Consider the following 20,003-nt stretch of genomic DNA (forward strand, 5'->3'; position numbering starts at 1 on the left):
TGGTGGAAGCAGCAATTGCAGGCAGTGCCTCTTGGCATCCATCCGGCAGCACTGGTCTCCCTAGAGTGAGGTATGAAGCAGCCCCCAGTCCAAAGCCTCTTTTTCCACTAGTTCGAAGCATTCTTCCAGACATTCCATCTGGTCCAGATGACTCATCAGGGGACCTGGGACAAGAACCAACCTCCGATAATCCCTTAAGGCACTGATCAGGTGTCCCTGGACCAAGTGCAGCAGGATCTCTCTGCCGACAGTTCCTACATGGTTATCTACTGGAAAGGTTCCTTTTAACAAGTTTATGTTGTTCCTCAGCAGTTTTGCACTTCATAAATGAACCCCAATGTAGGCAGCCATTATGTGTAAAATACACAACATTGTGCCTCAGTAGGACTTTACTGAATTATGGCCAGTTTCTGACCCTTTGTTTACCCTTCAGTTGTAACTGGGCATGTCTGGCTTAACGACATAGTAAAATGCAATACATTTCTCAATTCCCAGTACTGCTGTTGTAAGGCGATCTGATTTGGGGGGGCGATACAATAAACATTTAGCATTTCATATTTCCTATCATTTCATTTTGTTTCAATTGTCTACTTTTTTCAAAAAAGTTCAAAGCATTCGATAGAACACAATTTGTAATCCTCTAAGCAGACTTCAAAGGACATATATGCAAAGATTAAAACATATTATTTTTATTAGAGCAGATTGTTTAATGTTTGCATGGGAAACGGCCATCTGATGATGGACGAAGTAAAAACTCCCAGCAAATCCGGTAAGGCGATTACTGAACTGCTGGGGTCTTTAAACGATCTAGCAAAAAAACAAATATTCGTTTTCATTGCTAAGTTGTTTATTTTTAATTTTCTTTTTACATTACACTCTACCTACAGTATTTATTTCAAACACATCTTAAATACTATTTTACATCTTCTGGCAAATTTAAAAGTGTCATTTATTCATAGAACATATATTGCTATCATTTATGGTACATTTCCTAAGCCTTTTCATATACTTTCTGTGGGTGTGGTGTTAATCTAAGCAATAGTAAAAAAGGAAAAAAAATGGTATACTAAGATAGAAATAGAGGGCTTAATGATTCATTAAGGTACGTAAATGCAGATACGTAGCGTATTTTTACTTAAAATCGCAATGCGCATGCCTAGAAATGGACCATATGTCACAGGCACAGCAATGTCCAAATCATCTTTGAGTGCAAAGGACCCTTACTACATCCTACGATTTTATGAGAGGAACAGGGAGGGGAATAGACGTATGTACATAGTAAATTTACAGTTAGGGCGCGACACACTCCAGCGCACACAGCAGCATCCGATGCAAGCTTTTGACATCTCTAAGGTACGTGATTTTCAGTCGTAACACTTGCATCAGCTACAGGTCTGATGTAAGTGCTGATTACTAGTAACGACGGCTGTGCTTGCATGCTAGAACATGTGTTTGCAATCAGGAGCAACTGTAAAAATGTATTTTATGTCCAGGAGACATTAATAACATCCTAAGAAATGTATTTTATGGGCGGGAAATGAAAGAAATGTATTTTTTATTTTTTAATGTTTTGTCATTAATGACTATATTAGTAACATGTGACATTAATTGAATAGTTTTTTTTATGTGTGTTCTTTTGTAACTTGATATTCTACATATGTATTGGATTTATCCGGCAGTGTCTTGTTTGTTATTACCTATGCAACAGACAGCCACAACAACTGATAGTTTTTAGTTTTGTTGCAACAATGTTGTTCTGCAAAACTAGATGCTGATGTAAATATTATTTTTTCATCATTAGACAGAAGAATAAGTAACATTTTTTTTTTTTTTACAAATCATTGTATCATCAAATGGGTATGAAATGGATTATAGTGTGCAACTGCTTTAAGTGAAATGCAAACTGAATACAGTAAGTATTGTCCATATAAGTTTCTGCCAATGTAAGTCATTATAAACATACTGGGGGAAATGTGGAAGAATTGTGGACATTAATGTAAAGTGTTGCACAGGAAAAAGGTGCTATAATTCATAGTAACCAATTATATTACAATTTCCATTTTTTGCGCTGTTTACAAGTTTAAAGCAAACATCTGATTGGTTGACAGCGTGTTTATCCTGTGCACAAGCTTTCATAACTGTCCCTAGTTTTTGAAATTCGGTCTGTAGATCTCCTTTCATTTAGAGTGGAGCCATCAGATAAATTGTGTAAAGCGCTACGGAATTTGCTGGCGCTATATAAATAAATGTTGAGGATGATGATGTTGATGATGCATACATCCATGTAGGTTAATAGAGCATGTTTGTTACTGGTGTGTGTATGTTTATATGTACTTTATGTAACTTATCACAAACTGTTCAGAAGCATTTCTGTGTTTGGAACATGGTCAGACTTAATTTGCTGGTTTGAACCCTGTAAAAAGTGCCTGGGAACTCTAAGCAGACACAGCATCTATAGCCAACACAATTGTGCCAACACCAACTTTTCCAGTGTGAAAATGAACGAGTCAACATGACCAGGGTGGGAAACTGGGCTGAAGGAAACTAATCAGGGATGTTTTAAGCAATGTAAACTATACTGATATAAACATGCTTGACATACGCAGGAATATCAGTGGATTATTTAAACATAGAACCAAACACTATCAACGGTCATATCACATCCTATCTATCAGTGTTGTGAATAGACAAGCATGCTAGTACTCATTCCTACTGACACTAATTACTGTGGGTTAAGACATTTGGAAAGATATAAATGCTAAGTTTAAAGTATGTTCTGCTTTTGGCCATAAGCATTATTTTAAATTAGCAGTCATGCATCTCACACACTGATCCTTCACTATCAACTCTGACACCACAATCAGTGACAAAGAAAGAAAAATAAAAACCCCAACAACATAATCAGGACTATGCTCTATTGGCTGTGCAAGAAAATATGTATTCTAATATAGCAGAATGTACCAAGTGTAGAATTGCTCAGGGTTATTTAAATACACTGAATACCTAGTAGCACATAAGTCAGTGATTGTAAGCTTGTGAGCATGATCTTCTTACCTCTCTGTCTGCATTACTCAGTATCATTTTATTACTATGTTTGTTCCCAATTGTAAAGCGCTACGGTATTTGCTGACGCTATATAAATAAATGATGATGTGGCCCCTGAATTGTATTGGGTTGCAACTTGCCCATCACTGACATAAGCAAAGAGAGAAGAGGCAATCTGACTGCAGTGTCACATGTAGATAAAAGCTTCCAGTTGAAAAAATATAAAATATCACTATGTAAAAGTACAGGGTTGTGTGGATGTTATTTATTGTAAACTCTATAGGAATGTATATATATTGGACCGGCCAAGAACCAAGACACTATTGCTTGCTTAACAGTTATAGCTGCTGCAGCACTATTTCTGGCCAGCAGGTGGGGGTGAGCCCTCAAAATCTTTCATTGCTTATTTTTTAATACTGGCGTGTTTAGTGTATTTGATTAAATGTGGGCGGGGATTGAGGAAACTATACATATCACAGAATAAATTTAGATACATTATAACAAACTGTACGCCTTTTCATCTGGGGAGCACAGTGTTGGATAGTACGCTATATAAAACAAAATAAAAAAATAACAATAAAAGTTGTATAAAAAAGTGTTTTGTGAGTATTATTTTTTTTAGTTCTTAGATTTCAAAACACTTCCAATGGAAAACCCACAGAAATCGCGAAAGTTTGATAAAAAGTTTATCCAAACCCAAATCTGTGCACCGACTAAAGGACCTGCAATTTAGCAGCGAAATGCGCATGGCTTACTTTCATTCAAAAATTCATATAGGGACACTTTCCGCAAACAGCAGAATGTCACCCACACATAAGACACCGTGTAGCAGGACCAAGGAGTCACCTCTGTAAAACAAGCATCAAGGAGCACTGAGCTAGGTCCTTGGGCCATCGCTTTTCTTTATAGCTGGACTAGAGAGTAAAACGTATCAGCAGTGAAACATGCAAGTAAGGAAACCTGAGATGTATTATTAATTGTATTTATTTTTTCTTTCACACCCCGTCCTATCGAACACTGTTTCCAGGAGACAAATACTTAAAGCATAACGCTATCTGAGAAACCCAATGAGGTTTTAGATAACAGCACAAAAACAACCACCACAAAATCCAAGCACACAAGTTGAAACACAAATGACACAACAAACAATTAAAGTTTGTGTTTTAAGACCTGCGTTCTTTAAAAAAACAGTAAGCACCTTATATGTACTCACATCATACTATGGTGACTATAAAAGGGAATTTCAGTAGGGCTTTACAGTATCTACAGCTACTTCCGCCAATCTTATGGTGGTCACACACACTGCAATCAGGTCCTTCCTGAACAATGTAATTTGTGTCATTTAAAGTATCAGTGCTTGATTCTGTCGTTCCAGTTGTTTACGGAGAAATAATTGAGGTAGTGGGTGATCAATTACACAGCAGCATAGTGTGTGAGTGCCGGGGGAGGGGGGGGGGGGGCATTATAAATGCACTGCCCTAAACTCCAGAATATCTCATACAAATGGTGTACCCAGTCTTATTCTGGTTCTCATCCCCCAAATCAAACCTTCCCTTCAGTGTTAATGTCTCTGGAATCACCTCCTCTCATCTTCCTCTATCACTTGTTTGCCTGTGTTTAACAAAATCCAATATAATCTATGTCCATACAAAGTCATTACTAAAATGGCACCAACATACATGTCTTGTCTCAAAATAACTCCCAACTTGACCCCTCCGATAACATTATCTTCTCCCATTCCTGGTTACAGGTCATTTTGAAGGCTACATCATTCTGTGGAATTCCCTCCCTCATACAACAAACCTCTCCCCTAGCCCCCAAACCTTCAGCATTCCCTGAAAACACACTTATCAAGCTTATCAAATTCCTGAAACTATTCATCCCTTTTCTATCCTATTATCACTTTTTATTATTATCTTATATTTATAAAGCGTTGACGCAGAGCTGTACCGCTATCTATACAGCTCACACAAAACTTAGATTTATTCACTTTCAACCTACTGACCACACGTGCCAGCTCTGTGGGTGTTTAAGCACCCCCAATATTTGTGCTGCCACTGCCCATGTCGATGCATGGCCTTTTTCAGCCATATGGGTGGGCCACTTGAGCACCTGTAATCATTACAAGAAAATTGACTCCTATGCTGCTGACCCCTATGCCAAATTGCTCCGCGACACATAAATGTTATTTAATTAAGGGCACTTTAGAATACCACAATTTTCTGACTAGGAAACCTGGCACAAATTAGCATTTCTGTTGTCAAAGGTATGCCTGGAACAGTGTGTGACAGGGTAACAGTGTCTCCAATCACTTTAATTCTACACTGACGGAATGTATCCTAATTATGGAATGTTGTGGTTTCCTGGTTAGAAAATCACAGTGTTCTAAAAGAACTATCTGACACTGTCCTAAAACATGTGATGTGAACAGGAATATTTTGGATCCATAACACTGACTCACCTGAGAAAAAGAAAACAGATGGTTAGTGTATAACACAGATGAGGTCTGGGGAACCCTGCAAACAATTTAGAGACTGCAGTCTATGGAAATCTAAAGCAGCTGGGGGAAAGGGTAAGAGGGGGTTTTTGCGAGTCATAGTAAATTTACCAGGCTTCAAATCAGGAGGACGTTTTAGGACAATCATCAAAAATAAGCTGTTCAGGGCATCTGGGCTCAAGCATTATGACCATCCAAGATAGCCGGTTCCAGATCCATCCAGAAGGACCGCAGTAGAAACGTCATTAGGGATTGTGTGGAGGGAAAATGGGGAGCGGGACACTAATGCATACTCTATATATACACTTCTAATTACAAGGGAATGATCCCTACAAAGTAAAGTTGTATGTAGCATGTTCACCTGGACATGGTGGCAACCGAGAAGAAACCAATATAAGCAAAAGTTTTCCTTTGCAATAAAATATATACTGACATTTAATAAACTGTAATACTGCAAAGCAAAATGAGAACACTTGAAGGAGCTTGAATTGTACGCTGTACATTTATTCCAAACCTGTAAATAATTATGTGCAATAAAGAGCCTACTTTGTATGTCACAATTATAAATCAGCATAAAATAAATGTATATGAAATATGTGCTGTATAATCCCATTTGCCTGATCTGAGATAGTGTCATTGGTGATAAAAGAAAAATATCCAATTTACTTGTCTGGGACAGGAACGTATTTTAATGTCTGACGTCGGTCTTGTCAGGTGCGTAGTATGATGCTACTTACATTTTGTGGCGCCACATATATATCTTATGCAGGCATATAAGTTCCTGACAGTACAGGAGGTTGAAGTTTACTGCAGCAGCAAAAGATTTGTGTGTGATTTATTTCTGCAATAAACCATCTCCAACAAATAAGACTATAGGTCTATGCACCAGACCCCGTGGGTGAAGAAGAAACTCGTTCCTGATGGCGTTTACAGTCCAATTATGCTCCAGAGCTCCCAGCCATGAAAGAAGAAAGTAACACTCAAGCAGTCGCGGCTTTGACACCTTCAACCTTATATTCATAATCTAATTGTGAGCTCTAGGGCATCGTAGGACCGCCAGCAGTGTCTGGGATGTTTGAACCAAACCGTGGGACGCTTGTCTCCCTTAAGGTTTTACTTCTTGCTGGGTGGGGAAAAATCCTCTAAGTGAAGAGATTTCTGTAGTATTCTTCTAATTGCCAGATGTCAGTTTCCTTTCGATGCTTAAATTTTCCATGGGGAAAGCACTTTTTCGTGTCTGAACCAGATAGCCTGGCTCTCAGTATGTCAATGTAGATTATAACACAGACTATCATCACTAGGGCCACATTGTTCTTCTCATCATATTACTGTAGAGGTGCCTTCAGAAGCGAAAGCAAAATGTATATGAAAGACAGGGCAAGGGAGAACTGTTACCGTAAGAGGAATGGGTTGGATTTGTAGTGTAACAAATCCCCTCATTCTACGATGATCATCATTCATCAGCAGCAGCTATTTATATAGCGCCATTAATTCCACATCTCTGTACAGAGAACTCACTCACGTTCCTCCTTGCCTCATTGGAGCTCATCATCCAAATTCCCTAACATTCACAGAGGGAGAGACTAGAGTCAATTTAATAGCAGCCACTCAACCTACTAGTATGTTTTTGGAGTGTCGGAGGAAACAGGAGCACCTGGAGGAAACCCACGCAAACACGGGGAGAACATACAAACTCCACACAGATAAGGCAATGATCAGGAATCGAACTCACGACCACAGTGCTGTGAGGCAGAAGTGCTAACCACTAAGCCACCATATGACAGAGGTGGGAGCACTTCCTGATGATCAGATAATGGAGTGGATGTGACCTTCTTTATTGATATAGAAGCAGTCAGGGTGTACTTAGTGATTCACACATGGCTTCTTTATGTTGGATTATTTTCAGTTAAATAAATAATGACAAATACATTTTGCTTTGTGTTATTTGTCCCATGAGATTAGCTATATGCAATGTTAAGATTTGTTGAGGACTAGATGATTGCTATTTATGTAAAAAATTATTTATGCCCTAATATGTAAAAGCACAGATGTGAAAGAGCGTGCAATTTATTTTTCACATGATTGTATATTAAACGTATTTAAAGCACAGTTATTACAGTAGCTGTTTGATAGACAATTCGTTGCCTAGTTTCAAGTAATTACATTAAAATAAGTTGAACTACTTCAACTGAGGTCTATGAGTAAATAATAAGGCAACTTTTTAGTGGCAGTTGCTATAAACTATAATCTGATCATTTGAACCACACTTACTGCAAACGTTACTTGAGTGAACAAAAATGTTTCAATTTCTGATTAAACTGAAACTAGACCCACTGAACATGTATTGTGCAGGTGATTGTTGTGCTGGAGGAGCACAGGGATACAGAAGCTTTGCTTCGAAATAACATTTGTTTTTAATACAAAACTTTTTCAGCGAGCTCAGTCTATCTTTCAACATTCGGAAAACACTCTGTTCCCTTTTGTACCTGTATGTTACTTGTATCTCATTTCAATATATGGAATTTTCTTCTTTCTTTGTTTCAATGCCACAATAAAAATATTTTTTGGACAAAGCAATTCTTCTAAGGCCCTGCCACCAACAAAGCCATTTCTGAAGTGCTCACTTTGCTGTCACACTTGAATAAGGTAAAATATCTCAGTACAAAACCTTAAACTCCCATGCCGCATTGTGAAAACAAGGGGATTTCTAAAATACCCATCTGTCACACTTGCAATACGATATATTCATCTTAATATTTGGCTCCAGGCATACTGATACATAACATTCGCACCCCCCATTATGGTAACTGTTTGATGAAGAATAAGGATATTTCTAAAATCCCCATGTCCTGTGTAGGACAGTCAAAATTCACTATGCAGGCACTGGAGCAGGGAGAATGAGTGCGGAGCTGGCTTCATGCTACTGTTATAAGGTTCTGGTCATGTCATAACACCTGTTGCTGATGGCACCTTTCCATAACCTTTGCCAATCTATAGGGGGCATTTTCACACACCTGATATACTCCAAATCAAGCATCTTGTACCACTGCTCATTTACCCTGCATCGATGCAATATTTCATATGTCCATAGTTCCACAATAGAGATCTATGTCCAAAAGTGGACAACTCCTTTAAGGATTCCTATTAGTCGAGACAGCAGCACTGTTAGTTCAACAACAGTAAATATTATGGTATTGGTGGGGCTATTACCTCTGGTCCAGGAGGGCCTGGCAAACCCTGTGGTCCTCGATCTCCAATTTTTCCCTAAAATGCATAAAAGCATCATTAGAACCATAGGTCATTTTAGAGAGTAAGCTCTTATAGTCATGGTTATTCCAATTGTTTTGCAATGAATTGTAATTGATATAATACTTAGTCAATTCCCTGTGTATACTGCTTACTCTGTACAGTGAAAGAGAAGAAGAAGAAGAAGAAGAAGAAGAAGAAGAAGAAGGAAGAAGAAGATGAATCCTTGTGTATACTGCTTACTCTGTACAGTGAAAAAGAAGAAGACAAAGAAGAAAATAAAGAAGAAGAAAAATCCCTGTGTACACTGTTTACTCTGTACAGTGAAAGAGAAGAAGAATAATCCCTGTGTATATTGCTTACTCTGAGAAGAATGAGAAAAAGAAGAAAGAAGGCGAAAAAGAAAGAAGAAGGAAGACGCAGAAGGAAGAAGAAGGAAGAAAAAGAAAAGAAGGAAAACAAAGAAGGAAGACGATGAAAGAAGACGAAGAAGAAAGAAGAAGAAAGAACAAACCACGAGGTGCATTTAATACAACATTTACATATACCCAGGATGCTTTTCCATTGTTCACAATCTCATATGAAATAATATGTGTGTGTAAATATAAATAAGTATGTGTTAAGAGTTTGTATTTTCTGAATGAAAAAAGTAACAAACCAGGGACAACTAAGTTTTTATTTCACTATTTTTATTTAACAGAAACAAACAGTACTTTGTAATACTAATAGTAATAATAATACTACCAATAATACAACTATTACTAATTATTGTAATAATAACAATAATAATAATATTAATAATTAGGCCTGGACAAATGTATCCAAAAGTTAGGAGCCAGCAAATTTATAATACACAATTTGTGAGTCACTGTGATGCATGTTGGCAGGTAATATAGCATCATCTGTAATAATACCCAGCATATAATTACCCCGAGTATAACACACCATGAAACTTACACTGGCAACCTCTGCTCCATCACAATTACATAACCAGTCTGTGACCCCATCACACTCACACTGTCAGCCTGTGCCATATCATACTTACATTGCCTACTCTTGTCCCACTTACATTGCCAACCTGCCCCCTAACACACACTGTCAACCTGTGCCTCCTATGCCACTTACGTTACCAACCTATGCCCCCTAACACACACTGTCAACCCGTGCCCCTATCACACTTACATTGCCAGCCTGGGCCCCCATCATAATTAAATTGCCAACCTGCAATCTCATTACACTTACAGCGATAGCCTGTGCTCCATCACACTTACATTGTCACATGACTTGTGCCCCCTCCAGTGTATCTGACATTCCTGGTGATTACAGTTCAGATCAGTGGTGGAATCTGGGGTGCATACGATCGAACACCATACCATACCACCACAACTCCTACTGCCTTCATTGTAAAACTATCACATTCCATTCACTTACATTTTCCATACCGCCACTTCTAAATGTCCACTTCTCCTAAGTTCTTCATTGTCTTCCAACACCTTCATTAGATTTACTGGGACTCTCATTTTTCTCTGCTATTGTGTACCTGTCCACTTTTATGAATCCTAACGTTTAAGTTAGGTTTAGCTCATTCACTTATCAAACAAATATTACTTCATTATCGCCAGCTTTAATGTGTACAAGTCCTTTATCATCTCAACACCTTTGTTGACCTAAATGTTTTTTCTAAAATCTTCACAGATCCCAACAGATTCCCTCTTTGGTAAATCTTTAGCTGTAGTTTGACCTTAGAATGTGTGAACTTAGATCTACATCCTAACAAAAAAGTACAAGCAGGGGCTGTTAGAGAGTTGGTTGCAAAATGGGAGTAAAAAAAGAAAAAAAAGAGTGCGGAAAGATAGCGTATTTCCACCCATACACAGAGCCATACACATATCAAGAATATCAGTGGCCTTTGCACTTAGTCTGCATGAGCTACATTTTCATGAACTGCACAGGTTAGAATACACCTTCCTGCCTCTCTGGCTGCAGGAAGGCGTAAGTGCCAAGATGACTTAAGTCTGTATAGATGCATAAGCGTGTGCCCACTTTTTGGACATACGCAGAGTGATTTCACGTAAGATATGCTTCGCAAACTGGTGTACGTCCAGCTCTGAATCAGCCCCATAATCTCCAACAAAAAAACACAATCTTAATAACATTCATGGTGTTGATCTTACTTGTAAACTAAAACAGGCTGACATACCGAGGGTCCTTGCTTTCCTTTCAATCCAGGGGGTCCTGGCAAACCCACAGCACCCTGTTAAGATAATGTACAAAAAAACACAGAATCACACAAGTTGTATATGAGAGGTGTTTCTATTGACATGAGGACATTGTAAATACAAACGTTGTCACTTGTTTAAAACAAATCATTGTTAAATTTATAGGCTTTTCCAGTGACTGCAATTCAACTGTAGTAAAATAATTATAAAGACACAGCAATGGAGACAAGGAGGATTTCACAACAATCATGACGATCACTGAACCTGAATTGCAATATACTAATATGAGTGTTCCGGAACTGTGTAGCCCGCTGTCTCCTGTTCTCCGGCATATCAGTACTCCCAGGCACTGACCAAATAAAGCTGGTCGCACACAAGCCGTTGCTGCCGCTCAGCGTGAGTGCTGAGAGACTTTGGCCACAAACGTAGATGGCTGGATCACTTATCAGGCAACACATTTGTTTTATGCTACACAGCCGGTGATATTTGGTCAAATGCCCAATATGGTGTAATGAGTACTGATCCAGAGGAGGTAGGTCATAACTGGACAGACATAGCCTCTACCAAAACAATGGCAATGGGAGGGGAACTTTCTATTTGATTATGCTGTATAAACAAATGGAAACCTTATCAACCTCATATGATTAACCAAATTGTCATAATGGGCAGTTCAATGCTCTAAAGGCTTTAGGCCAACAAAGCTGGCCAATGAGAAGCCAGACAATCCCCACTGGCCAGTCCTGTCACTCCAGCACTGAGAGACTGGATCACTATCTAATTTGGCCACAAATGTATGTTACTGGATCACTTCCAGCTTGCACTGTGGTTGCAGTGCGGTTGAAAGATGACCATAAACACAGGTCTATATCAGTATTGTTCTGACCGCATGTTTTAACAAATTCATTAATAATCTGATTGATTTTAAATAGATTATTCCTGGGAAACACGCTTGATTGGGGCTGCACACACTGCAACATTGGGGCAAATGCCCGATAGAGTGCGTCCATCTTTTGGAATTCTATAATAAAGGAGTATGTGGGCCAGGAAGAGGAGGTGAGCCAGACACAACCTCTGCCTAAAGAATACGAGAGAGAAATTTTCTTTTAGCTTATACTGAGCAGAGTATTACAGGCAACGTGCTTGTTTTAAATCATCCTGTTTGTGATTTGGCCAGACTAAACATTTTCCTGCAATATCTGCCAGTTGGTTGATATTATAGATAATAGCCAGACCCTCTATGCAGTTTACTACTGTAAAAGTAATTATGGTCCCTCTCTATGTAGTTTGGTGAATACAAAGCACCTGGCCTTTAAAGATATGATGCTGCCTAATTCAAATAATTATGTTGGATGCTACAATTTACCAGAATAACTCCTGATACTTGACATCTACTTAAAATCACTTGCTTAAAACTCATAAACACACTGTTCCTGACATTTGATAGATAAGTTGCTAAAGACTTAAATTCCTTTGCAACCTCTGTAACCATGGAAACAAACTGTGGACTGCACTAATTGACTATAGTTATCCTTTAAGATTTTTAACACAAACTTTGCAGGACAGTTCTATAAAAAAGGCAGATATGTGGTTTTATGGAGAGATGAAGGTCAACTGGAAGTATTTATAGGTACTAGCTTCTTGGAAGTCAATCTTAATAAAACTATCAAAATAAACGTAACATCCATGCATACAGGCCATATATACAACATACCTTATCGCCTGGATATCCGGGTTCGCCTGGTTCCCCAGAGAATCCAACTTCACCCTAAGTAGTATATTGTTACATGTCATGTAATAACAATGGCACTCAATGTTACAGAGTTCTCTGGCAACAACAGATGTAGCTCAGGGATTAAAAATAATTAAAATTCCTCCATTCTGCCAAGTCAGTGACATCAAGAAGACGTATTTTATAATTATTCTTTCAACGAATGTGATTAACTCTACAACTGTGATGTAATATGTAATCATATTCATTTTTATAATATAAATATTTAGATCACCTTATCACCTTTCAGTCCAGGCTGTCCCATAATTCCTGAAATGCCCTAGAAGGGAAAATAATGAATTATACTTTTCATATCACCATACATGCCAATATATGAAATACTGATGTATAAGGAAATACCTGAGGGCCGGGAATCCCTGTTGGTCCAGATGGTCCCACTAACCCAACATCTCCCTACATAACAAGACAAAAACAATAATCTATGGTATAAAAGGTAAAAACTGAAGCACAGGTAACTGAACAAAATCCTAATGTAACGCTCAGCAACCAATCAGATCCTGCCATGTTTCTAGCACAATGTAGAAAATGAAAGCAAACATCTCATAGGTTGTTATGGATTGCAAAACTTTATTGACACAGATGCCTGTGCACCAATATTCATTCATAAATGTGCCTCATGTATTTGTATTATATTGCAGACAACAGGGTTATAATATGTACAAATTAGCTATCCATGCAGAACTGTTCTGAAACTGCAGTCTCAGATGGCCCCCAGGGCCAGGATTTCTGTATATCTTACTAGTATTACCTCTATTATTATGAGTTTATTGCTATCATTTGTTTGCTCTAGCCTCCAAACTTTCCTTATTACAGCAAAAAGGAACGGAATAGCCCCAGTGCAGAACCAGGATTTCCTGTTGCAGAGCCAGATTATTGTAAAGGGATAAAAGGTTGGAAAGTGGGCAGTTTTTTAGGGGAGAGGTAGAGAGGCATGCAACTATTGACACTCCACAAAGGCACTTAGGGTTTTGTCCTGTACATTTTGCGCCTCCATGTTGCATTTTGGTGGAGAAGCACATTTGAAGTACAATCTGAATGAAATAATAAAACCTTTTAACACATGCTGAATGAAGCATTTTGCTTTCTGCAAAACGGCTTGAATTGGCTTGAGCAAAGCTGACAGCATCTACCTTAGGGTACTGCCAGTATTATAGTAATATAGCGGGCACGTGGTAAGAAAAAAAAACGCCTTTTTATTTTAAGCTTTGCGGATATGGCACACTGTGATGCTACATTACAGAGGAGCTGCCTAGCCAGGGGGGAGAAAAAGGGAACCCGGCAGGAATGGAAGGGGACATATTCATAGGTGGGATAAAAAGAGAAGGTGAGGAGGAGGAGAACAAGTGTAATACCCTGCAAACCACAGGTATATTACTGTATGCACTCATTCAGAAAACTATAGTTATCCAGAGTGCCTCTGGGAAGTTAAATGCAAATTGTGTTGGCCATTTTTGGATGGACAGATTGCAAACTACAGCTCAGGCTGCTCTCTAGAGCCAAAGAATGTACTAGAAGGTTTCAGGGAGATTCTTGTTGAAAGAGGGAGGAGCGAAAAACAGACTGGCTAGAGAGAAAAGTGATATGTGTGACTGCTGGCTGAACTAATGAGGGATCATCCCATAAAGAGCCACTGAATCTATGGCTGAATTGTTATCCTGTGGGATGTTTGCAGCCAGCCCAGAAAAAAGCGCCTTTGCAGTATAGGAGGAGACCTAACTTGCCACTGCCCATGAGATGTCGGCAGGACTTATATGAAGACAGATAAGTTTCTTTCGCTTTGCTATGTGCAAGTTATTTAAGTGAGACATCAAACTGTGTTATTAAAACCTTTGACCGGAACTGTAATATTGCTATTGAGAGGTGTTATAGCACTGGCTAAAGGAAGAGTTTGTTCCAGCCAAATCTGCTGTATTTAAAGTTATCTAAAAGCTGACTGAAACTGCCTGAAATGGATGCTGATGAGAGAATTGCAAGTTGTTTAACCCTACAGTTGTTGGGAGAGAGTTGCTTATTCCATTAGACGGAATAGAGCCAATAGAGCATAGTATAAAAATGTAGAGCTTCAACAGGCAAAATATTAAACAAGCAAAGGCAAAATTAAAGATGAATAAAATGCAAGAATAACAAGAAACTAAGCATCATACTATACATAAGAATAGGTAAGATATTTAACAAACAAGTATCGTTAAGAACATGCAACGGGCATAAAATGGACAATGTGGGAGCGGACAAGAACGTATGCTGCTCATGGGAGCTTACAGTCTAACAGGGAGGGGCGAGGTTGAGGCAAGAGGGAAGCGACACAGAGTGAGAATGTGCCCAGAGGTAGGCTATGTTCTATTGTACCAAACTATATTAGCAATCTCCCTCAGCTTGTCCCTGCGAGACCTGTCTCTCCAGTATGCTGCCTCATTATGTTATGTTATAACTGTATTACCACATATGGCAAAGGCAGGAGAATAGGCCAGTAAACATCCCACACAGGTAAGCGAGATATGAGTCTAAGTCATCCTTGGTTTACTGGAAAAAGCAATTATTGGAAAACATAGTCCTACAAATGGACATTGGAGGATGGATGGATGGGTGTACATGTCGGTGGAAGCCAATTATCTAATGCCAATAAAGGACTGCTGTAGCATCTATTGTATAATAAATATTCTCTTTTTAACATTCAAAGGAATGAAAGAGAGCATCATCCAATCAGAATATGTTTTTTGGGTTTGCTTTCAGTTTAAGAGAGGTCTTCAATTCCCCCTGCTCATATATAAGACTGTTGACAAGATTCAAGGCACCCTACGTGTTAAATTTGAAATCGGAGCCTTTTTCCTTAACAAATCTTCTACAGACCCATTTAGATTCAGTAGCTGAGAACTGTAGCAAACATGCTGCAATAAATCACTGGGCTCTTAAGAGTCTGATATCTACAGCTGGGATGGAAGCTCGGTGCTGGCAGCTTGGTAACACTCTTTTGTCTCAAACTACCATAATGTTCCATGCTGTTTATGTGAGGAGCCCAACAAACTAAAAGGCGTAATGCCAAATGGAAAGGCTTGTTGTGTCCAGGAGGAGAGATACTGTTCTCTAAAAGTTCCTCTAAGGAGCAGTCAACCCATTCAGCACAGTACACTACAGATTAATATAAATCTCTGTGTTTGTATATTACAAAACAGTGCTTCATATAACAAAAATCATTGTATCATTTCAATATATTACACACAGTATGTAAATAAAGGGTATAATATATTGTGCTTTTTTAGATTAAGAATTACCTTCATATGTACAAAGTATATGTATTATATTATGAAAAATGTTAGAAATGTGGATAATACTGATCTGTTTAGTTCAGGCATATTTGGTTAAATGCAAATATAATAGTTTACGGTATTCTTAGAATGGTCAGATTGAAAACAACTGTGTGGCCAAAGTGAAGATCCTTCCAGACAGGAGTGACCCAAATGTCCGTGTGTGGTCAACATTACAACTGTGTTGTCTCAAATACTAAGTATCCCAGCCGGGACCATAGCACTAACACATACATTCCAACTGGACCGATTTCATCATGAGATACAATAATCTACTCCCCGTTGGTTTCGCAATTACAGCAATCTGTGCTCAATTAAGTCAACGTTGTTAAAAGCGCTTTTTAAAAACAATTAGTAATCCATCCCTGAATAATGAAATCCAAAAATCAGCAGGAAAATGGGAACTGTGCATTGCCTGCCAGGGGAATTGGACATTTTGGAAGGTATCTTCTGGTATATGCTGAAACTTAGAGATACTCAATACAATAACTGAAGTGTTCATTATATTCTAGAAAACAGCAGTAGATAAGATATTCTTTGCACCTTCAGATTACTGTCATTCACTGATTTGTATATGCCCTGCTGCATCTTTCACTGAATACATTGCTTTTCCCTTCTATCGTAGCTTGCTTTATATCCTCATATAGTACCCTGGTCAATGACACAGCTACAATGCTGTCCACTCTGCATTGGGTAACAATTAACCAGCTAGGCATTCATTTTGTCAACAACAGAATAAAGTGCTCACTAGTGGCCTGATTTAAAAGTGATTTTGTGCATATAATCTGCTAAATTACTCTGCGCATGCCCAGAAGCAGACAATACGCCACAGAACGCAGCCATGTTCAATTCATCTTTGAGCGCAAAGGACACTTACTACAACCTATGATTTCAGGGGCGGAATGGACGTTTGCCCATAATCAGTGTACAGTAAGAGCGTGCCAATCTCGAACAAACACAGCAGCGTCCGATTCAAGCTCTGCGCATCTCTCAGGTACGTGTTTTTCAGCCTTATCTCTTGCTCCAGCTACAGGTCTAGTCTAAGTGCAATTACTTTTCATGGCGGCTAAGTATACATGCTAGAATATGTGTTTGCAATCAGGAGCAACTGTAAAAATTAATTTTATGTACAGTAGACATTCACAACAGCCTAATAAATGTATCACATTATTATTTATGTTTTATCATTAATGCCTATATTATTAACAGCAGACATTAACTTTTTTCGGTGCGTTAGTTTGTGAGTTTATATTCCGCGTATGTATTGGACGTATCCTGCAGTGTCCTGTCTAGTAGAGTAGAGCAGACCGACACCCGTATTCATCACCGCACATATCTTCAGATCCGCTGATCGCTGATTTCAGACATGCGCATAGCCCATTTACATGCGTTCTTGTTATTTAAAAGAAAATGCACATTACATTCAGTATGCGTGTCTTAATGAATCAGGCCCTGGATCTGATCACCCATCTGTCTGTATGTATTCAATAAGCAGTCTCCACCCACTTGCAGCTCGGTATCACACAGATTGTACATGTTCCATAATGGAATGTTCAGCAGAAGGAAACATAAGTGTGTGTGTGAGAATAACCCATACCTGCCACCATGACTCCATCTCATAGTATGGAAGGCTGACAAATAAGACAAAATCCCCAAATAATTTATAATTACCTTGTGAGAGAGAGTCAGGTTGGCAGGTATGAAAACCTCCTACAATCAAATTGTTTTGTAATTTAATGTGCTCCTCAATTAAAAAATATTAATATGAGACACTTAGTATGTTGCGTAAAAGTGCAGAAGATAAAACAAAGATTGCATTCTATATTCATTCCCTCCCACTCATAACCACTTAAATACTATTCATGAACTATGAAACATTCTACTTACTCTCAGGCCAGGAAATCCAGGAGGTCCAACACCACCAACAGGTCCCTACAAAATGTACGTGAGATATTTAATGAGACACTCTTATCAATACCGGTTAATCTTATGATACCTTTATATGTATACATAACTTTATACTGTGAACCTTTACTGTTAATTATATTATACAGCTGTTATATTATTGAAGTTTTGACTTCACCCTTGGGCGTCCTCAGGACATTCAGTTATTTCCTCTATGCTTCACTTTTATTTACTCATTTCCCGACACTGGATAATTACAACCACAGAGTCCTATCGTCTCGGACATAACAGGGGGTTAGAGCATATTTAATACATGGTGAGTACGGTGAGTGTAAATATGGTACATTTTAGAGAGCGCTGAAATCCAAGTTGTAGAGTACACACTATATGTATTGCTTCTTTTTTCTCCTGTGCTGGAGAGTTCTGTTATAATGTCATCCTGTGGAGAGGCACTAGTATTGCTTAATTGACATTTCCATTTGGACTACTGCAGGAAAGTAGATTCACATTGGATTTTTAAAGGAGGAGAACATTGACATTTCCAAGAAATTTAATTTAGTTCATATTGTGTATTTTGTATTATTACTGAATTACATGTTAGGCTGAAATAGATAGACACCTGATACGCCAGGCGCAAACGCTACAGTTTCTGAACTAGATACATCTTTAGATGCGCCTGACGCAACATATACACGTAAACAAGCTTTTTGTTAAGGTTCAAAGCGTAACTGTGTCAACTTCTAAAGGAGTCCCCATCCGGACAACTCCTTAAAGCTGGATTTGAGGCTTTCCACCGGTGCATGGACCCAGGCATAGATAAGCGATAAATCTACTCTGGTATCAACATTTTATCCCACACACTATACCAGGGGATAAATGTATCAAGCTGAGAGCTTCCGGCAGGTTTGAAAAGTGGAGATGTTGCCTATAGCAACCAATCAGATTCTAGTTATCATTTTGTAGAATGTACTGAATAAATGATAGCTAGAATCTGATTGGTTGCTACAGGCAACATCTCCACTTTTTCAAACCCGCAGTTTAGTAAATATACCCCTAGGTGGCATCTCTACCATCTCTAGCCTGCATTGTATTGTACTGTGTTGTGTTCATATTACACACTTAACATATGGTAAAAGATGTTAAGAATATGTCATATTGTGGTAGTGCGATAGAATATAGCTGCACATATACGACTCCATGAATAAATAAACAGAGGAAAAGCTAGTTGTTAGCCACTGTTGAAAGAACTTAAGAAGGCTTATTTTCCAAATGGTAGTAACAAAACAAAACACGCAACTTGCGATGAATCCCATCTGTAACTTGTATGACATATTTCTAAACAGAAGATTTCATGATAGTAAGCATGCTATGCCATAAATGCAAATAAGGATTATTTTAGCGTGATGAAAAGTAAAGCTGATTTTGATAAATGAGCATGTGTGCCCTTTTACGTGATTAAGCTGTTAACTATTTGAGGGTTATTCTAATTACACCTTAAAATCTACAATGTTATGTGCCATTAAAGTGAATCCTGCTGTGTCAATAGGAAGGTATATGAATGAATAATGGAGGCACAGAAATTTAGACTAAGGGGGTTATTTTTAAATAAAGTCGTATAATTGCCATTAATCTCAAAGTTAAGTGTTTTTCTTCCCAAGACAACATTTTATACAAGATCTCGGCATAATATATTCATGCCGCCTCCAGCTATGTTTGGGTTGCAAACACAACAATAAACACATGTTATAATTGTATCACTTAAATGTTTATTATTTCTGTAATATTCTGTAATAGCATAAATGAAGCAGAAACTTACCGGACTTCCATCTGGACCGGGAGAGCCTCTATCGCCAAAGTCTCCAGGAAACCCCTGTCACAAACATGGAGAGAAATTAAACCAAGGTTTGGGTACAATATATAGAATTCCTAAAGTATACTTTGAAGACAGTGTTAGAGCCAGGCTCCCATATTTATATATCCTATGCATGTGTTAGTACCAG

At 38.4% G+C, this 20,003-nt stretch overlaps 1 protein-coding gene across 1 annotated transcript in view; it reads right to left on the minus strand.

The window, feature by feature from the left end:
• The window catches only part of COL24A1 (collagen type XXIV alpha 1 chain), a 215,866-nt gene that overhangs the window by 93,301 nt on the left and 102,562 nt on the right, over window positions 1–20,003 (minus strand). The window contains exons 13-19 of the mRNA XM_075182027.1: window positions 19,820–19,873; window positions 17,986–18,030; window positions 13,136–13,189; window positions 13,011–13,055; window positions 12,719–12,772; window positions 10,989–11,042; window positions 8,753–8,806 (exon numbers count right to left, since the gene is read on the minus strand). Of these exons, the coding sequence (XP_075038128.1) occupies window positions 8,753–8,806; window positions 10,989–11,042; window positions 12,719–12,772; window positions 13,011–13,055; window positions 13,136–13,189; window positions 17,986–18,030; window positions 19,820–19,873 (360 nt within the window). The remainder of the gene's footprint in view (window positions 1–8,752; window positions 8,807–10,988; window positions 11,043–12,718; window positions 12,773–13,010; window positions 13,056–13,135; window positions 13,190–17,985; window positions 18,031–19,819; window positions 19,874–20,003) is intronic.

The sequence above is a fragment of the Mixophyes fleayi genome, chromosome 8 (assembly GCF_038048845.1).
Source record: "Mixophyes fleayi isolate aMixFle1 chromosome 8, aMixFle1.hap1, whole genome shotgun sequence".
NCBI lineage: Eukaryota > Metazoa > Chordata > Amphibia > Anura > Limnodynastidae > Mixophyes > Mixophyes fleayi.